The 15,777-nt window shown below is 45.7% G+C and overlaps 1 protein-coding gene across 8 annotated transcripts in view; it reads left to right on the forward strand.

Annotated features, from left to right (window-relative positions):
* DDR2 (discoidin domain receptor tyrosine kinase 2) overlaps positions 1-15,777 on the forward strand; it is a 178,879-nt gene that overhangs the window by 80,271 nt on the left and 82,831 nt on the right. For 3 of the 8 annotated variants that reach the window (XM_070366682.1, XM_070366681.1, XM_070366683.1), the window contains one exon: positions 9,937-10,092. The exons of 3 other annotated variants lie outside the window; for them this stretch is intronic. In XM_070366682.1, coding sequence (XP_070222783.1) covers positions 10,078-10,092 — 15 coding nt within the window. In that variant the 5' untranslated portion in view covers positions 9,937-10,077. Of the gene's footprint in view, positions 1-9,936; positions 10,093-14,428; positions 14,676-15,777 lie in introns of those variants that run through there. 2 more of the 8 variants (XM_070366679.1, XM_070366680.1) reach the window with 1 other exon arrangement.

A 15,777-nucleotide genomic window follows, 5' to 3' on the forward strand; every position in this document is an offset into this window, starting at 1 on the left:
CAGGAGGTTGTTCAGTGAGTTCCTCCCTTATTGTTCGCGTTGCTAGCTTTGGAGGCTTCTCCCACAAGTCATGGCCTCTTAAGAATGTGCTTTCTTCCTAAAGGCCTGTCTTGGGCTTTCAGAGGAAAAAGAAGAGAGATTAGTTGGTTTTCTCAAGCCTTACATTGCTCTGATTCACAGGGTAAGGAGCTTTTAACCTATAACCCTTTGGGGTTTTGGGGGTGGGTGTTGTGAGGGTACTTTCTGGCGCTCTCCATATACTTTTTTAACCAGAATTATCTGCAACAGGATGCTCCCCTGGCAGGGAATGCAGGAGAGGACCAGCAAAGACTGCTAACTTATATCAGTGCCTTGTGAAGCCTGGGACATGAGCAGAGGGCAAGGAGGTTTCTCAGTGGCATCTCAAAAGCTGTTTGCTGAACTGAATTGAAACATCTAATAATTCTAAATGCTGGCCTTCCTAGGCCATAGCGATTTAATGATTGCTTTAATAAGATCTATGTTGGTTCTGCTTGCATTCATTACATCCTATCATTTTGATTCTGCATTAATTTTGGTACTTCCCTAATGCTAGTTGTTTAAAAAATAGTGTTTGCTCTGTCCTGCATTGCAAATTCAATTTCTGTGAAAACCTGACTGTTATAGTTGCTCTAACATGGGATTGTTTACTTTTATGGATGTTGGCCTTCAAGAGTATGGAGTGTTGTTGGAGAATAGTTGTAAGCTGAATGTGGTTGTGTGATCTGGTTGCTACAAACTGTCAGGCTGGTGGCTGGACACAGGATGCCTTTCTCTATTTCCTATCTGATTCATTCAGAGCATGAGAAAACAAAAGCCAAATGTGGAGTATATTCAATGTGTTCAACTTCTCTTAAGTTTATTTTTATTTCCTTTCTCTAAGCATTACTCATTATTTCTGCAAATGCTATCAGTTTTATGGAGGTGAAAACCCAATTTTAGTTTCCTAACACTATGGATATGAGCAGTATTGGCTTCTATTTCAATGACAGAATAATTCAGATAAATAATTCAAGATTTGGGGAGATCAGGACATGAGAGCAGGAACTGAGAAACTGGTAATTTACCAATGTATATTTAGATTAAAATGCTAAATGGCTAGGATTTTATGACCAACTACAATAAATCTAATTATTCTTTACAACTGTCAAGTGGCATTAAATAGGTTGACTGTATGTTCTTGGAAGAGTGGTCAATTTTGCCCACTTCTGACTGAAGCTCAAAGTTGCTGTAAACAATTTGACTGTAGTAGAGTCGAGTCCTGATGATGCCACTTTTGCCGCAGAATCTGGGCCATATGGCATGTGCATAGAAGGAAAGGGGACAATGATCAGCTCTGAAGTGTGCATGCATGCGATGTGAACATGTGAGGGAGTCTGTATGACTACGACTACAGGCCATATGATTCTTGGGCCAGAAGTTATCGTAACATGAGTCTTCTCATCTGTATCAGCATAAATAAGTCATTCTTTCAATTCTCTCTGTCCTCTGTATCAGGTTTGTGTCAGCTTATCTTTTTGCTTTAATATTTACTTATTTATCTGGCTGCTCTGAGTCTTAGTTGTAGCATGCAGGACCTCCGATCTTTGTGGGGACACAGGGAATCTCTAGTTACCGCACGAGGGAGTTTTCAACTGCAGCGTGTGGACTGTTAGTTGAGGCCGTGGGATCTAGCTCCCTGACAGGGAGTTGAACCTGGGCCCCCTGCACTGGGAGTCTTAGCTACTGGACTGCCAGGGAAGTCCTTGTGTTAGGTTATCTTGTTTCTGCACTCTGGTGCACAGACATATAGACTCTTAAATTTGGAAGGGAACTTTAGAAGTTTGCTAGCCTAATCATAGAAAAGGACTCTTTCCTACAGTCTCCTAAATAAAATGATTATTCAGCTTCTACTTGAATAAGCTGGAGAAGGAAATGGCAACCCACTCCAGTATTCTTGCCTGGAGAATCCTGTGAATGGAGGAGCCTGGTGGGCTGCCGTCTGTGGGGTTGCACAGAGTTGGACATGATTGAAGGGACTTAGCAGCAGCAGCAGCACTTGAATAAGCACTTCCAGTAATGAGGAGCTCATAGCCTCACAAAGAAACACATACCAATTTTGGGTGATTCTAATTTTTAGGATGCTCCCCTTTAGTTTTGGTCAATATCTTCCTCTTCGAAACTTCCTTAGCTATGAGTTTACAGGTCTGTTGCATGATCTGGATCCTTCTACTTCAGGACAGTGTATCATGTCTATAAAGACCATCAACTCCCAGTAGATTCTTCTTTTTTCCAGTTGAAATATTCCAAAGTCTCCTTCAATGAATGCTCTTGGTTGCTTTGTAGAGAAGTATCCTCTCCTCCCTTCCCACTTGTTGAATATTAAACTTTTTGAACCTGTGGATCCTGGAGGTTCTTCTTCCTTGGAATTCCACAAAGTCTGATATGCCTTCTCTGAGGAAAGTCTCCTTCTTCTTATAAGTTCCAGTTGTACAATTTTGAGTTCTTTTCTGGCTCCTTTATCTTACTTTTCTTCCCAGCATCCTTGTGCATCAAGTACTGAGCCATTTTTCTTATCTTTACTCCTTTATAATTTATTGTCACCCTGTCTTCCTTCTTGGATTATTTCTTCCATTCTCCTTTGAAAAAACTTAAATTCTTCCATCATCTGGAAAAAAAAAAAAAAGAGAGAGACACTCTTTAGATCCTTTTCTTTTTCCTCCTGCTGCGAAATCAAATTATAGTTGCAGCCCTTAGGACCAATGAGTGCAAAATGACCAAGAGCAACATAAAGTCTTATCAGTTCAGTTCAGTCGCTCAGTCATGTCTGACTCTTTGCGACCCCATGGACTATAGCGTGCCAGGCTTCCCTGTCCATCACTCTCATTTTGCCTGGATGCTGTCAACCCAACTAGATCATGTATGTGACTCTGAGTATAGATAATTCATTGCGTGTGTATCACTGGTAAAGTCTTGAGTATGCAGTTTGTCGATGTGGGCTTAAGGATAGTTACTGCCAATGGCAGTTTAAATTTTACCTGCCATTGATTTCAACCTTATAGCTCTCATTCTTCTCTCAATTCTACAGAACTTTTACTCTTTACCATAGAATGTAATTACATAAACTTTGGTACTGCTTATTGTCAAGAATGAACAAAAAATGAGAGCGGGCATGTCCTTGGTGTTCCTCTCCTTTATTTTTCAGATTGATAGGATATCAGGGGGAATATTTAGTTCATCCAAGGTTACACTGTTAATTGAGCAGCTGGTCAGATACTGTTTCCACTAGATCATTTAGCTAGGTAACTCTTTTGGCCTTAGTAGAGAAGGAGGCTTAAACTGTGGCATTTCTGATCTCTAATGTGTGTGTTCATTTTTTCTCTTTTACCACTTAGCACTCTGTACCTGGTATAGTTCTCAATAAAAGCTGGTTAATGAATATTTCAAGTTTTTTGTTTCTTTTTGAAAGTTGGAAAGATGTTTAAAGAGAAAAGACCATATTGAGTAATGAAGAATTCAGTATAACCATGGAGGTCAGATCTTGGGAGAAAGAGGCTGTGAGGTTTGTTCAGAGATAGATAAAGCATCTTGCTGGGTGCCATGGTGTCTACAAAGGATGTAGAACTCAGTCCAATCTCAGTGAGTTTGTAATGGGATGAATATACTTGGGACTGTAGAAATGGGATAAAAAGAGAGACAAGACTGCATCATATTAAAAAAAATTAACTTCCAATCCAAAGGAAAATATAATCAATGAGGAGCTCAGAGATGGGAAGGCAATGGAAGGCTTGCTGTTATGTTGGAAGGGTGGTAAGTATAAGTGAGACACAGGTGTGCTCCAAAACAGTGTTGTTCATTGAGTTCCAGCCACAAGTGGCGAACAGTTCACAAACCCACAGTCAGCTTAAGTTCCTGAGGTGGTGGAGATTAAGAATGTAAAAAAGGGAACAAGAATTTATTAGGCACATTGGTTGTGTTCAGTTGCTAAGTCATGTCCCACTATTTGTGACCCCATGAACTACAGCATGCCAGGCTTCTCTGTCCTTCACTATCCCCTGGAGTTTGCTCAAACTCATGTCCACTGAGCTGGTGATGACATCCAACCACCTTATCCTCTGTCACCTCTTTCTCTTCCTGCCCTCAATCATTCCCAGCATCAAGGTCTTTTCCAATGAGTCAGCTCTTCACATCAGGTGGCCAAAGTAATGGAGCTTCAGCTTCAGCATTAGTCCTTCCAGTGAATATTCAGGGTTGATTTCCTTTAGGATTGACTGGTTCGATCTCCTGCTGTCCAAGGGACTCTCAAGAGTCTTCTTCGGCACTCAGCCTTCTTTATTGGGCACCTTGTGTGTGCTTGTGCTGAGTCGCTCCATCCTGTCTGACTCTTTGTGACCCCATGGACCGTAGCCCACCAGGCTCCTCTGTCCATGGGATTCTCCAGGGAGAATACTGGAGTTGCCATTTCCTTCTCCAGGGTATCTTCCCAACCCAGGGATTGAGCCCAGGTCTTCTGCATTGCAGGCAGACTGCTATACATTAATTCAGTAGATTTCCCGAGCACTTGCTCCATGTCAGGCAGCCTGTTAGATGTTGGGGATTCAGCAGAGATCAAGGATCAGTGCTATCTTTGCACTGGAGAGTAAATTCAAGAGTAGGCCAGGCTGTGTGCTAGGAACCGGGTGTTCCGGGTCCTGGTTTCCCTGTGTAATGAATTTTACAGTAGTTTCTTCTGCTGCACCCAACACCAGCCTTCTTCAGAGTCTCTGCCTCCCTCAAGCCTAGTTCTGTTCCCTGTGAACAGGCTGGGATCCCCATGGATTGGTGACATCACCCGCCATTGGATCTCAATGCACATTCCTGTCGTCACTGGTGAGCAGGGTCCCGGTGAAAGGAGCTCAGTCCTTCATTTGACTTCAGACTTTCCACTTCCCTTTTAAAATGTCTGACTGGCATAGTTATTTCTCAATAACTCAACATCCTCAGCCTGAAAAGGACCCAAGGCTTAGGAAAGAGGTGCCCACGTGTGTTTGCTGTCAAACACAGATCACTGGCCACTCCCCTCGTCACTCCTGTCTCTGGTGGGAACATTATGCATTAGAGGTTAGGGGTCTGGGGTTGGCACGGTGTAGAAAGGGCACTTCCCTGGCCGCAACCCCCATGTGTTCTAAATGCCATGTTCCCTGGTCACCAGGGCCAGCCTTAGAGCAGTGGCGTCACATGGCCTGAGAGCCGCGAGGGGCAGGGGAGCCAGATGTGCAGAGCGTGCGTGTGTGTCTCGTCCCTGTCTGTGGAGGGTTGCTGTGGGCATGTCCTACTCTGCAGTTTGACACACGTCAACATCAAATGACTGACGGCACCTCTGATCTGTCATAGACCGTTTTATAGAACATGAGTTAACCAGGGTCTCTTCATGCTGAGCTTAACAGTTTAGTTATTTCTTGCTTTAAGAATGAAACTTGTAGGGTCTGCTAGGTTCCCCTGAGGATTTGTCCTTTGGTTTTGGGGAGCCCTGAGGGAGAAAGTCCCTTCCACGTCCCCACGGTTTGTTCCTTTCTGATGAATGCTTGCTCTTCTGCTCAGCGGATGCCTCCCAGGACCCGGAGGGAGATGAGCCTCCTTCTGCAGAGACCTTTGGCTGGACTTCTCTGGCTCTCCCAGAGGTGAGAGACCGCGGTTCCTGAAGCCTCAGGCTTGGCACCAGCTCGGCCGTGGTGGATCCAGGACCCTGACCTCCAGCCTCACTCCATCTAAGGGCCTCTGTGTCCCAGAGCGACCTTGTGGGATCTGCCTCTGACTGGCTCTTCACAACCTCTGCCACGAGTGATTTTCGCTCTAGACACGGGCCAATGGATTCCTGAAAGGGGCTGTGTGGGCTCTGCTCTCCATCTCTGCCCTGGTGTGGGTCTGGCGGTGCTCTCCTCTGTGGTCTGGGCAGGGAATGATGATGAACCAGGGCTGCTGTTGTTTTTGTTTTGTGATATTTAAAGCAAGCTAAGCTCTCATTACTGTAATACAGTATATGCTTTGGGCTGGAGGGAGGAGTAGCATCCCTCCCGGATCAGGGGCAGTTCTGTGATGTTGCAGGGAGCCTGGGAAAGTGTTTGGACCATGGCTGATAGAGTTCAGAGTTCCAGGGCTGAGACGGGCTGCAGAGCTCCCCCACTCTTTCTCCTCCCAGCCCCCTCACTTGAACCAGGAGGGAGCTGAGCTTGCTCAAGGAAAGGGATTGCTCAGGCTGTAGCATGGTAGTGGAAGGGCTGGGACTAGAATGCAGGCCCTGAGATGGATTTGCGATAGTAGGTACAGCTTCTGCTTCTGCCCTTCTCATTAATTCAAGATCCTTTTGAGGCCGCGAACTTCATTTTGTATCTGTAATTTTGTATTCTGTTTCTTAAGCGAAGGGGCCCTTCCAAATGTCTAAGTTTCAAGAGCCACAGAATCGCCCGTCCCTGCCCAGACCTTTCTACTACATTGAACTGCCTGTGTTTGTGAGGAGAAGGGGCAGATGGGAACACAGAGCTGTCTCAGTGCTGTGATGCCAAGTGCAGCTCTGAGGTCAGGTACCTGAGGGGCTCCAGGTCAGCCAGTGGGAATCAAGGAGCACGAGGTACAGGCAGGGGCATATGATCTTGTAGTCTCACTCCTAGGCATGTGTCTGGAGAAGATTCTCATGAAAAGAGATAAAGGCACCCCAATGTTCATAGCAGCATTGTTTACAATATCCGAGCTACCAGGGAAGCCCCAAAGACATAGGAGCCACCTTAAATGTTTATCCTCAGATGAGTGGATAATGAAAATGTGGGATATTTACACAATGGAGTGTCATGCAGCCATAAAAAAGAATGAAATACTGCCATTTGCAGCAGCATGGATGAACCCAAAGAGGATCATACTAAGTGAAGTAAGTCAGAAAGTGAAAGACAAATACCATGATGTCTCTTGTATGTGTAATCTAACATATGATACAAATAAACTTGTTTGCAAAACAGAAGCAGACTCACAGATACAGAAAGCGAACTTATGGTTACCAAATGGGAAAGGGGCTGGGGAGGGATAAATTAGGAGTTTGGGATTAACAGGTATACACTACTGTATATAAAATAAATAGCAAGGTCCTATTGTATAGCACAGGGAACTGCTTTCAATATCTTATGATAAACCAGAATGGGAAAGAACATGAAAAACCATATATCCATATGTGTGTGTGTGTGTAAATCACTGTGAATATAACTGAATCACTTTGATGTATACCAGAAACTGGCACAACATTGTAAATTGACTATACGTCAATTTAAAGAAAAGGTGGAGGCCAGGGGGACCGCCCCCTGAAGGCAGATTCACTTGCTGGCAGTGTGATAGCAATCTTGCAAGTGTAGGCGAGCTGAACCTAACTTTGTGCCTGGTGACAATGTGCAGTTTGAGTGGACTGGGTGGGGAGAGCATGGCAGAGTGCAGCCCCCAGACCTCATCGGCCTTCTGGTGGGTAGCCATTTACTGAATGCTGTTGCACTTGCCACTTGTGTGATCTTGGACAAATTATCTGTTCTCTGTGTTTCTGTCTTCTCGTCTGCAAAATGAGGACAGTAATAATAAAAACTTCAGAAAGTTGTTATGAGGGCTGAGAAAATTCATGTAACACCGAGCGTATTGCCTACTGTGTAATACGTGCTCCAGAAATCTCTACTGTGGCTCTCATAAGTGCTGAGATAAGAAATATCCCTGCCCTTTGGAACTCACAGTTTTACTGAGGAGACAAGATTGTCCCACATACATACAAGCACAATTAGGGACTCTATCAGTCAGTGGATGGTATCTGCTATGTTACGGGGCATAGATGCAAAGGAGTTGAGCAAGGAGACTCCATTTTGACCTGGAAGCACTGCCAAAAAGGAGGGGAGAGACTAATTGAAGAAGCCGGTGCACTCCATCTTCTCAGCTGTCAGCAGGGAGATGGACAGGCTAACAGCCTCTCCTGGATCCTAAGGATCCTTCTGGACATCTGTTCATCTGCCTAACACGTTCGCTGATTGTCTCCAGACTATGCTTTGAAAATTCAAAGAGGGCATGACAAGGTCCCTGCCTGCAGGTGCTCACACAGCCTAGCAGGGAGGGGCGTCCAGAGAAATATTGCTACTAGCAAATGTTCTATTCATATCTATATATATCTCCAAGGCCATCATCTGAGGCCAAAGGTGGGATGGGGCAAGTCAGATAGGTGTTCAGAGCATGAGTTTGAACAAAAGCATGGATCTACTTGGTGAAAAGGGACAGCTCAAAAGCCATGAGGTCTCATTCAAAGGAACTGGAAGGTGTGAGTCTTTCTGCAGGAGAGGTGGAGTTGATTAGAACTTTCTGAGACAGAGAATCCCCATTCTCAGTCTTTGAGACCGGGATCTCAGGCTTTGAGACCAGGATCAGGCACGCTTTTGGTCTCTCACTTGTCCTTGGCAATGTAGGGGTTAGGAGCTGAGCTAGGAAGTGGGGAGGATTAAGCCTGGCAGGTGGGAGAGAGGAGGCTCTTCACACATCAGGAGTAAGTGCCAGGCATTGGTGACGCACAGGGAAATTTCCTGAAGTCAGATGAAGTCTGCAGATGTTTCATAGCCTTAAATAAACTTATATTTTCTGGTTCAGAGGTTTCCACTGAAAGTAACATAGAAGGGAATGCCAGCTAGCAATATGAAGGAAGCGTGAAATGCAAAGAGTTAGAGGCCAGACTTCTCGTGATCAGTGACATTATTATTTTGGCAAGGATTGCAGGAGCTGCAGGTGAGGAGGGAGTGACTTGCTTGAAGAGAAGGGTAGGAAACCAGGAAAGGAGTCCCAGACATTTGGTCCCGACCCAACTGCTGGGCTCTGGGGTTTGGGCAGGGACTCTTGGGCTGTATTTGTCTAAGGTGGTGGGGCCCCCTTTACATTTAGTGTCTATATGTCCCCATGACAAGAACTGCATAATACCGCATCTTCTGCTTTGCTCTGCCACCCCTAAACTCAGAGCAAAGTGAGAAGATTAAGTTTATCACTACTGCTCCATGTCCTTGCCTTGCTTGTTTTTCTTAAGACTCTTAAGCGTAGGAAGAGCTTCAGGTCCCCAAAAGGGGCTATGAGGTATCTGAGCTTGGTAGTGATGGCAAATAAGCTGGTCAGCGCTGAATTCCTCTCTTTCTTTTTCTCAGCCTTGAAGGTCTTAGTAAGCCTTTACCTCTTTCATTGGCCAGCCCTGTCAAACTTTGCAGTTTTTCAGAATTCCTTGCTTTTTATTTTTCCTTCTAGGTCTTTCCTAAAGTCCATTATTCATCCAGGCCCACTGTGTGTCTCCTCCTCTATCGCACCATCCCTGTAGCTATGACCTGCCATGAACTTGCTATCTTCACTTTTCCAAATGTTTGCACGTGCCAGCCACGTAACTCTCCTGATGCTTTTTTGTTGTATTGCCTCCAGATGACTCAACCTGTACGGGGCTCACAACAGATTTTCCGTATATATGTGTCACCTCAACTGCTGAGCTGTTTTTGTTCCTGTGCACCATTCTATTCATAGCAACACTTGTCGTTGTTATTCAGTCGCTAAGTCGTGTGTGACTCTGTGACCCCATGGACTGTAGCACGCCAGGCCTCCCTGTCCCTTACCGTCTCCCGGAGTTTGCCCAATTTCATGTCCATTGAATTGGTGATGCTTTCTAACCGTCTCATCTACTGCTGTGCTCTTCTCCTTTGGCCATCAATCTTTCCCAGCATCAGGGTCCTTTCCAATGAGTCAGCCGTTTGCATCAGGTAGTCAAGGTATTGGAGCCTCATAGTACTACAACTAACAACTAAACACTAACAGGTACTTACTATCTCCCAGGCACCGGTGCTATAAGTCCTTTACATGCATCATCTCAGTTAACTATAATTGTGACACCATTTTCTACTTTTATCCATATTTCATACTTTCCAGATCTATAGAAAAGTGTCCTTCAACCCAGAGATCAATTAGTATCTGGCTGAAGTGCCTGACCTGTATCATGGCTGAAGTTTTCACTACAGAATACAGTTGCAAAGCCCTAAGAGGTGAAATCCTTGCTTCCTCGTTCAGCTGATGGTCTCAGAGAAGGTGAGGGATCTCCATTCTTCTGTGGCAAAAGCACTGGTGTTAACCCTTGTATTCGGGAGTCCCTGAATATGTTAAGGGAAAGACACCTAGGTCCCTTTGTTGAAAGGGGAGATGCTGGCTGGTGGGCCTCCTGCAGGGACCTGAAGCAGGGTTCCCTGGCATCACACCTAATCTCTTCTGAGGCTCAGGAGGGTTTCTTATGGATGGATGAGATCAAATTTACTTCACATTGATTGGGCCTATGCAAATTAATAAGCAGCCTGATGGAGACATGTGTTCTTAAGAGGCCAGCACTTCCATGGACCACAAGAATAAGGCAGCCCTCGTGGACATGGCATGGCTGGAACCAGGTCTTGGCCCTCGTGGCTTTGGGTGGCTGGATTGAAATGTTGTTGGGACGTGTGCACTCTCACATGGGGACAGAACAGCACTTGCTCTAGCAGTATGATCACATCACTGTCCCTCCAGACACGGCCTAGCCCTGCTCTCCTCAGCCCCAGGCTGGTTTGTGCTGCGCTGGTTCATAGTTAAGTGCTGAGTCTTTCATGACTTGTGAATGACTGTATGCACAGGGTCAAGTCACTTTCTCCAGAGACAGTATCACTCCTAGGATGTTCCCAACGAGGTTTAGTGTGCTTGTCAAAGGCAAGGAGTTTGTATTGCTGGTGTTGCCTGTTTTGTTACTATTGAAATGACCTGCCCATCAACTGCAGGTCACCGTGTAGGTGTGAACCGGTGCACGTAGAGGGTGATGACTGGGGAGGCATGTTTTTGCCTGTAACTTGCAAATTTATTGAGACAAGGAGATGTACATAGTAAAAATGAAGTAGAAATTTAAATATCTGTGAAAATGTGTGAGCCGGACATTGTTCTAAGTACTTTCTATGTAATAACTCATTCCATCCTCGCGACACTCCTACAGAGTCCAGGTGCAGGTGTGTGGTCACATAACTGGTGCAGGATTCAAACCTGGAAAGTCTGGCTTTGGACCTGCTGTCTGGGAAGGAGTTGTTGGAGAGAGAGGTGGTCAAGCATGGGGTGCAGGGACCCAGGGGCAATCGGAAGGGGTGATATAGTGAGTAAGATGCTGCTTCCAGATTCACTACCAAGCCCTCAGGGGAAAGGCACTTTACATGTGGATGGTTAGTCTTTCAGCCCACCTCTGGGTTTAATGAGAGAGCCGTGTCTCTTGCTCACTATTGTTTCCATCTTACCCCTAGACTTTGAGGCAATGGACAGATTGCTGACGAATAAAAACCAGGCAGCATTCAAAACCCAATCCTTGGGTCTGCAGGAAGCTGTGCCTTCTTTACCCAAGGAGGTTGTTCCAGTAATTTTTTGCCATGTGATGAATCACCTCGCAACTTAGTGACTTAACAGACAGCAATCATGTCATTGTTGTTATCGCTTCTGTTTCTGGGGACTGGGCTCAGCTCAGCTGTCTTGCCCACGGTCTCTCCTGGGATTGTAACAGTTGATGGCTGAGGCTGGAGTCACCTGGGTGCCTTCCTCACTCACAAGTGTGTGAGTTTCTGCTGCTGCCTGCAGGGACCTTGGCAATGGCATCTGCCAAAAGACCTGTGTCTGGCTTTTCCACATGGCCAGGGCTCCCATATTGCCTGGCAGTGCGTTCGCAGGGCAAGTCTGTGAGAGAGCCCGGTGGGTGCGGGTTACCTTCTGGGACCCAGCTCTGGAGGTTCACAGCCATCACTCTTCCTGTTTTAATTTTGTTAGAGGCGAGGCACCCTGTTGAGCTTGTATTCAGGAGGAAGGAAACGAGATGCCAGCTTTCCATGAACACATGGCTCCAGGTCATGGATTTGTATACACATTTGAAAACCATCACAGAGATTTTCCAAATAACTTCACTCTGGTTTAGAGAGATCAGTTACCAAGACAGATGGGGCTAAAGCAGGTGCGTGTGCTGAGTTTGAGGAAAGAAAAGCAGAAGGCTGGGCCAAGGGAGGCAGTGTCATCAGAGAACCCATGCTAGCCAGGGTGACCAGAGGCCTGGCCCTGCCTCTGACCAGCTGTTGCCCCCACGGAGGCCTCTCTGCTTTGGGGGCTGACTGACCTTCCTTACCTTTAACCACAGAGGACTAATACAGTTGAGTTTTCAAGTACCTTCAAGCTCTTGTGGCTCTGAGTCCATAATTTTGAGGACTACTATCTTTATTTCATCGGAGAAGGTGATGGCACCCCACTCCATTACTCTTGCCTGGAAAATCCCATGGGCGGAGGAGCCTGGTAGGCTGCAGTCCACGGGGTCGTGAAGAGTCGGACACAACTGAGCGATTTCACTTTCATTTTTCACTTTCATGTGTTGGAGAAGGAAATGGCAACCCACTCCAGTGTTCTTGCCTGGAGAATCCCAGGGACGGAGGAGCCTGGTGGACTGCCGTCTGTGGGGTCACACAGAGTCGGACACGACTGAAGTGACTTAGCAATCTTTATTTCGTAACCTCCAAAACCTTCTGACAGACCGTCAGTCAACCCTTCTGTTGAATGTCTCCAGGCAGCCCTCTGCTCCCCAGGACTTGGCTCAGGGGTCTGAGGAGCCTGGGTAGAGGGTGGGATGGGGCAAGAGAATGAGAGAGGTGTGGTGGGGAAGGTGCTCAAGTGTGGGAGCCTGGAAGTCAGGGTGGGAGTGAGACAGCCTGGTGGAGAGCCGAGGCTGCTAGAACTCAGAGAGGCCGAAGGCTCTGCTGGGGGTTTCAGCAGGCCAAGGGATGAGCTTCTAACAGAGCCTTTTGGGTTTAGAAAACACCCCGCCTTCACTTTGTATCAATATTTTCCCTCCCTCCTCCTCATCTCATGAAGGCATTATAGCGATTATATCCTTAGAAAGGATGGCAGACAAATGATGTCACACCACGGATGTTCTGTGGTCCCCTTGAGAGAGTCAGTTCCTAGGCAGGTTGATAGGGAGTCTAGGGGTCCCCAAAGAGAGAGGGGTCTGGAATTCTCAAGGAGGAAGAAAGGACAAACTTTTTTTCTTTCTCCACATTCCTTAGGATTATATACCAATGATGTATCCTGCCTAAGGACAGTCTTTGGATTCAACCTTCTGTTATCTTAAAATGTTAATTATGGGAGTAGACCTGGTCTTTACAAGGATGTATCTTGCCTGAGGACAGTGTTATCTTAAAATGTAAATTATGGGAGTAGGTCTGATGAGGTCTTTACAACCTCCAGACATTCTTTGGATTCACTGGAGAGTATATAACCTCATTATTAACACTAGCAAGCGGGTACTCTTTCTGCCCCCTTCTGATGCCTATGTCAGAAGCTTTCTCTATCTCCTTTATACTTTAATAAAACTTTATTACACAAAAGCTCTGAGCGATCAAGCCTCGTCTCTGGCCCCGGATTGAATTCTTCTCCTCCGGGGGCCAAGAATCCTGGTGTATTCGCGTGATTCGACAACAACCTTTCACCCTCTGCCCTGGCAGGGGGGTGTCTTCCACACAGGGATCTCACTCAGTGAACTCTAGTTGTCTCCATTTTACAGGTGACAAGGGGGAGGAAAGCAAAGTACTCTTCTAACGAAGGCAGGAGCACAGCCGGCTGTGTCCTCCTCCTCTCAGCAGCGAGGGTCAGCTTGGGTCATCTGGGGAACATCCTGTGTGCTTAAACACTTACAGACCGGGCCAACCCAGGTCTTTGGCTCAGCACTAAGCAGCTACATTTTGAGAGGCAAGAGATTGGGATTCCCAGAGGAAAGTTGGGAATGAGGAAGACATCAACAAATCCTTGGGAATCAATATAAAACAGGAGGATGTTCGGTACAGTGAGGGGGTGTATGTGTGTGTGTGTGTGTGTGGCTCTTCTTCTGCCAAAACTAAGCTCATTTCTGCATATTTGTTTGCTGAGTATTAAATACTCCAAAGATTGTGCTTTTTATTTGTTGAATCTGAAATGAAAAATGACTCAGCAGAGAGGAAAACAAGCCTTTAATGCCCTGAATGGCCCCTGAATGAAAATCTATGGTCATAGAGCATGTGGCTTCTCTTCTCCCCACCAGGCTCTTCAATACACACACGAGGACAAGCATACCATGCCCAGCTGTGCACACGCCGCACCTCAGATTGGCTCCTGTTTGACCCAAGTCCCTTTATCTCATTTCCCTTCCCACTCCAGCCTTTCCAGGGCCCCCACCCCTTCCTGCAGGATGGTCTACCCGGGTTTAGGTGGAGGGGCCCTGGCTGCAGGCCACAGCTGATTTTCTAGAAGGGCAGGCACTTCCTATTTGGCTCCTTTCACAGGCTCAGTGTAAAGATCCCTCAGGGAAATCTGAGACTTTGTTTTTCCATAAAGCGGTAGTCAGCTCAGATTATCTCTAGCTTTTGGACCTGGAAGAATGGATTATCTGGGAAGAATGACCATCTGCCAAACCAGATGTTGCCTGCTTGGTACACAAGCTGTATTCCTGGAAAGTTGAGCATAAACTGGATTTAGGTATACTGAATCATATTCTGAATTATTGGAAGGATTTTCTATCAAAGGAACTTAGCAGCAGATCCTTTTGCAAAGTGAAGAATTATTTTGTAATGTGGAGACTCTCTCCACGATTTATGAGTTTGGTAAGTAGATGGAACATTTTTGTATACTGAATGTTATTTTAAATGTACTGTGTGGAAACTTGTTATTCAAAGGTACTCAGCACTGAAGGCTTGTTCAAAGATTTATTGTGTAATGCGGATAAACTTTTCATGATTTATGACCTTGGCATGTTCAGGCATTTCTTAAAGTGCGATATACCTCTAGCTCTGCTTCAGAGAAAAAGGTGATTTTTGCTAATAATCAGATTTGGGGGGAAAATGAGAACTCTACTATCTGTCAGTTATAGTCACTTCAGAGGGACTTGGGAGAAATAGAGGTACTCAAATTTTCCATCTTTTTTTTAGGGCAGGAAATCCTAAGGGTGGCTTTTTTTGCCTACTTTCTGTGTTGTCACCAAGGGGAAATTATGGTGCTATTTTTTCCAAATAAATGCAGTTAACTATTATAGCAACATTTATGAAACTGTTTCTTTTTATATTAAATCTGTATCATCTAAATAAATATCGCCTCCTATCTACCTCTTCATCATGTGTTTACCTCTTGTCTGTCTGTCTGTCTATCTGTCTACCATCTATCAGTCCTGTCGTAGAAAGCAGACACTGCAGTACGGCTCGTGTTTTGGAGCCCTCGAATCTGTTGCTCCACCAGTGCAGGGAGCCTCACACCCTGAGACCCCAGGTGTGTGAACTATGTGACAGGCCTTAGCTCCTTGTACACCCTTTCCCACTCAGCAGCTCAGAGGTCGTTTCAGCACTTATCTTCGGGGCTCGATCTCCACTCACACTCCTGTTTGAGCCCCAGAGTAGAGCTTGTGCCTGGGAATGTGGTGTGACTCCCGGCTCAAATAACATACAACATTGTGTAAGTTTAAGGTGTACAGCCTGCTGATCTGATACATTTATATGCTGCAAAATGATCATCATCATAGCATTAACTAACATCTTCATCCTGGCATATGATTTCTTCTTTGTGGTAAGAATATTTAATATCTACACTTTGGTATAAAATATAGTATTATCAGCTATAACCACCATGCTGTACATTAGATCCCCAGAACTTATTCATCTTATAACTGTAAGTTTGTACCTTTTGATTAATACTCCTCCATTCCAACCCACCCCC

The sequence above is a fragment of the Bos mutus genome, chromosome 3 (assembly GCF_027580195.1).
Source record: "Bos mutus isolate GX-2022 chromosome 3, NWIPB_WYAK_1.1, whole genome shotgun sequence".
In the NCBI taxonomy this organism is placed as follows: domain Eukaryota; kingdom Metazoa; phylum Chordata; class Mammalia; order Artiodactyla; family Bovidae; genus Bos; species Bos mutus.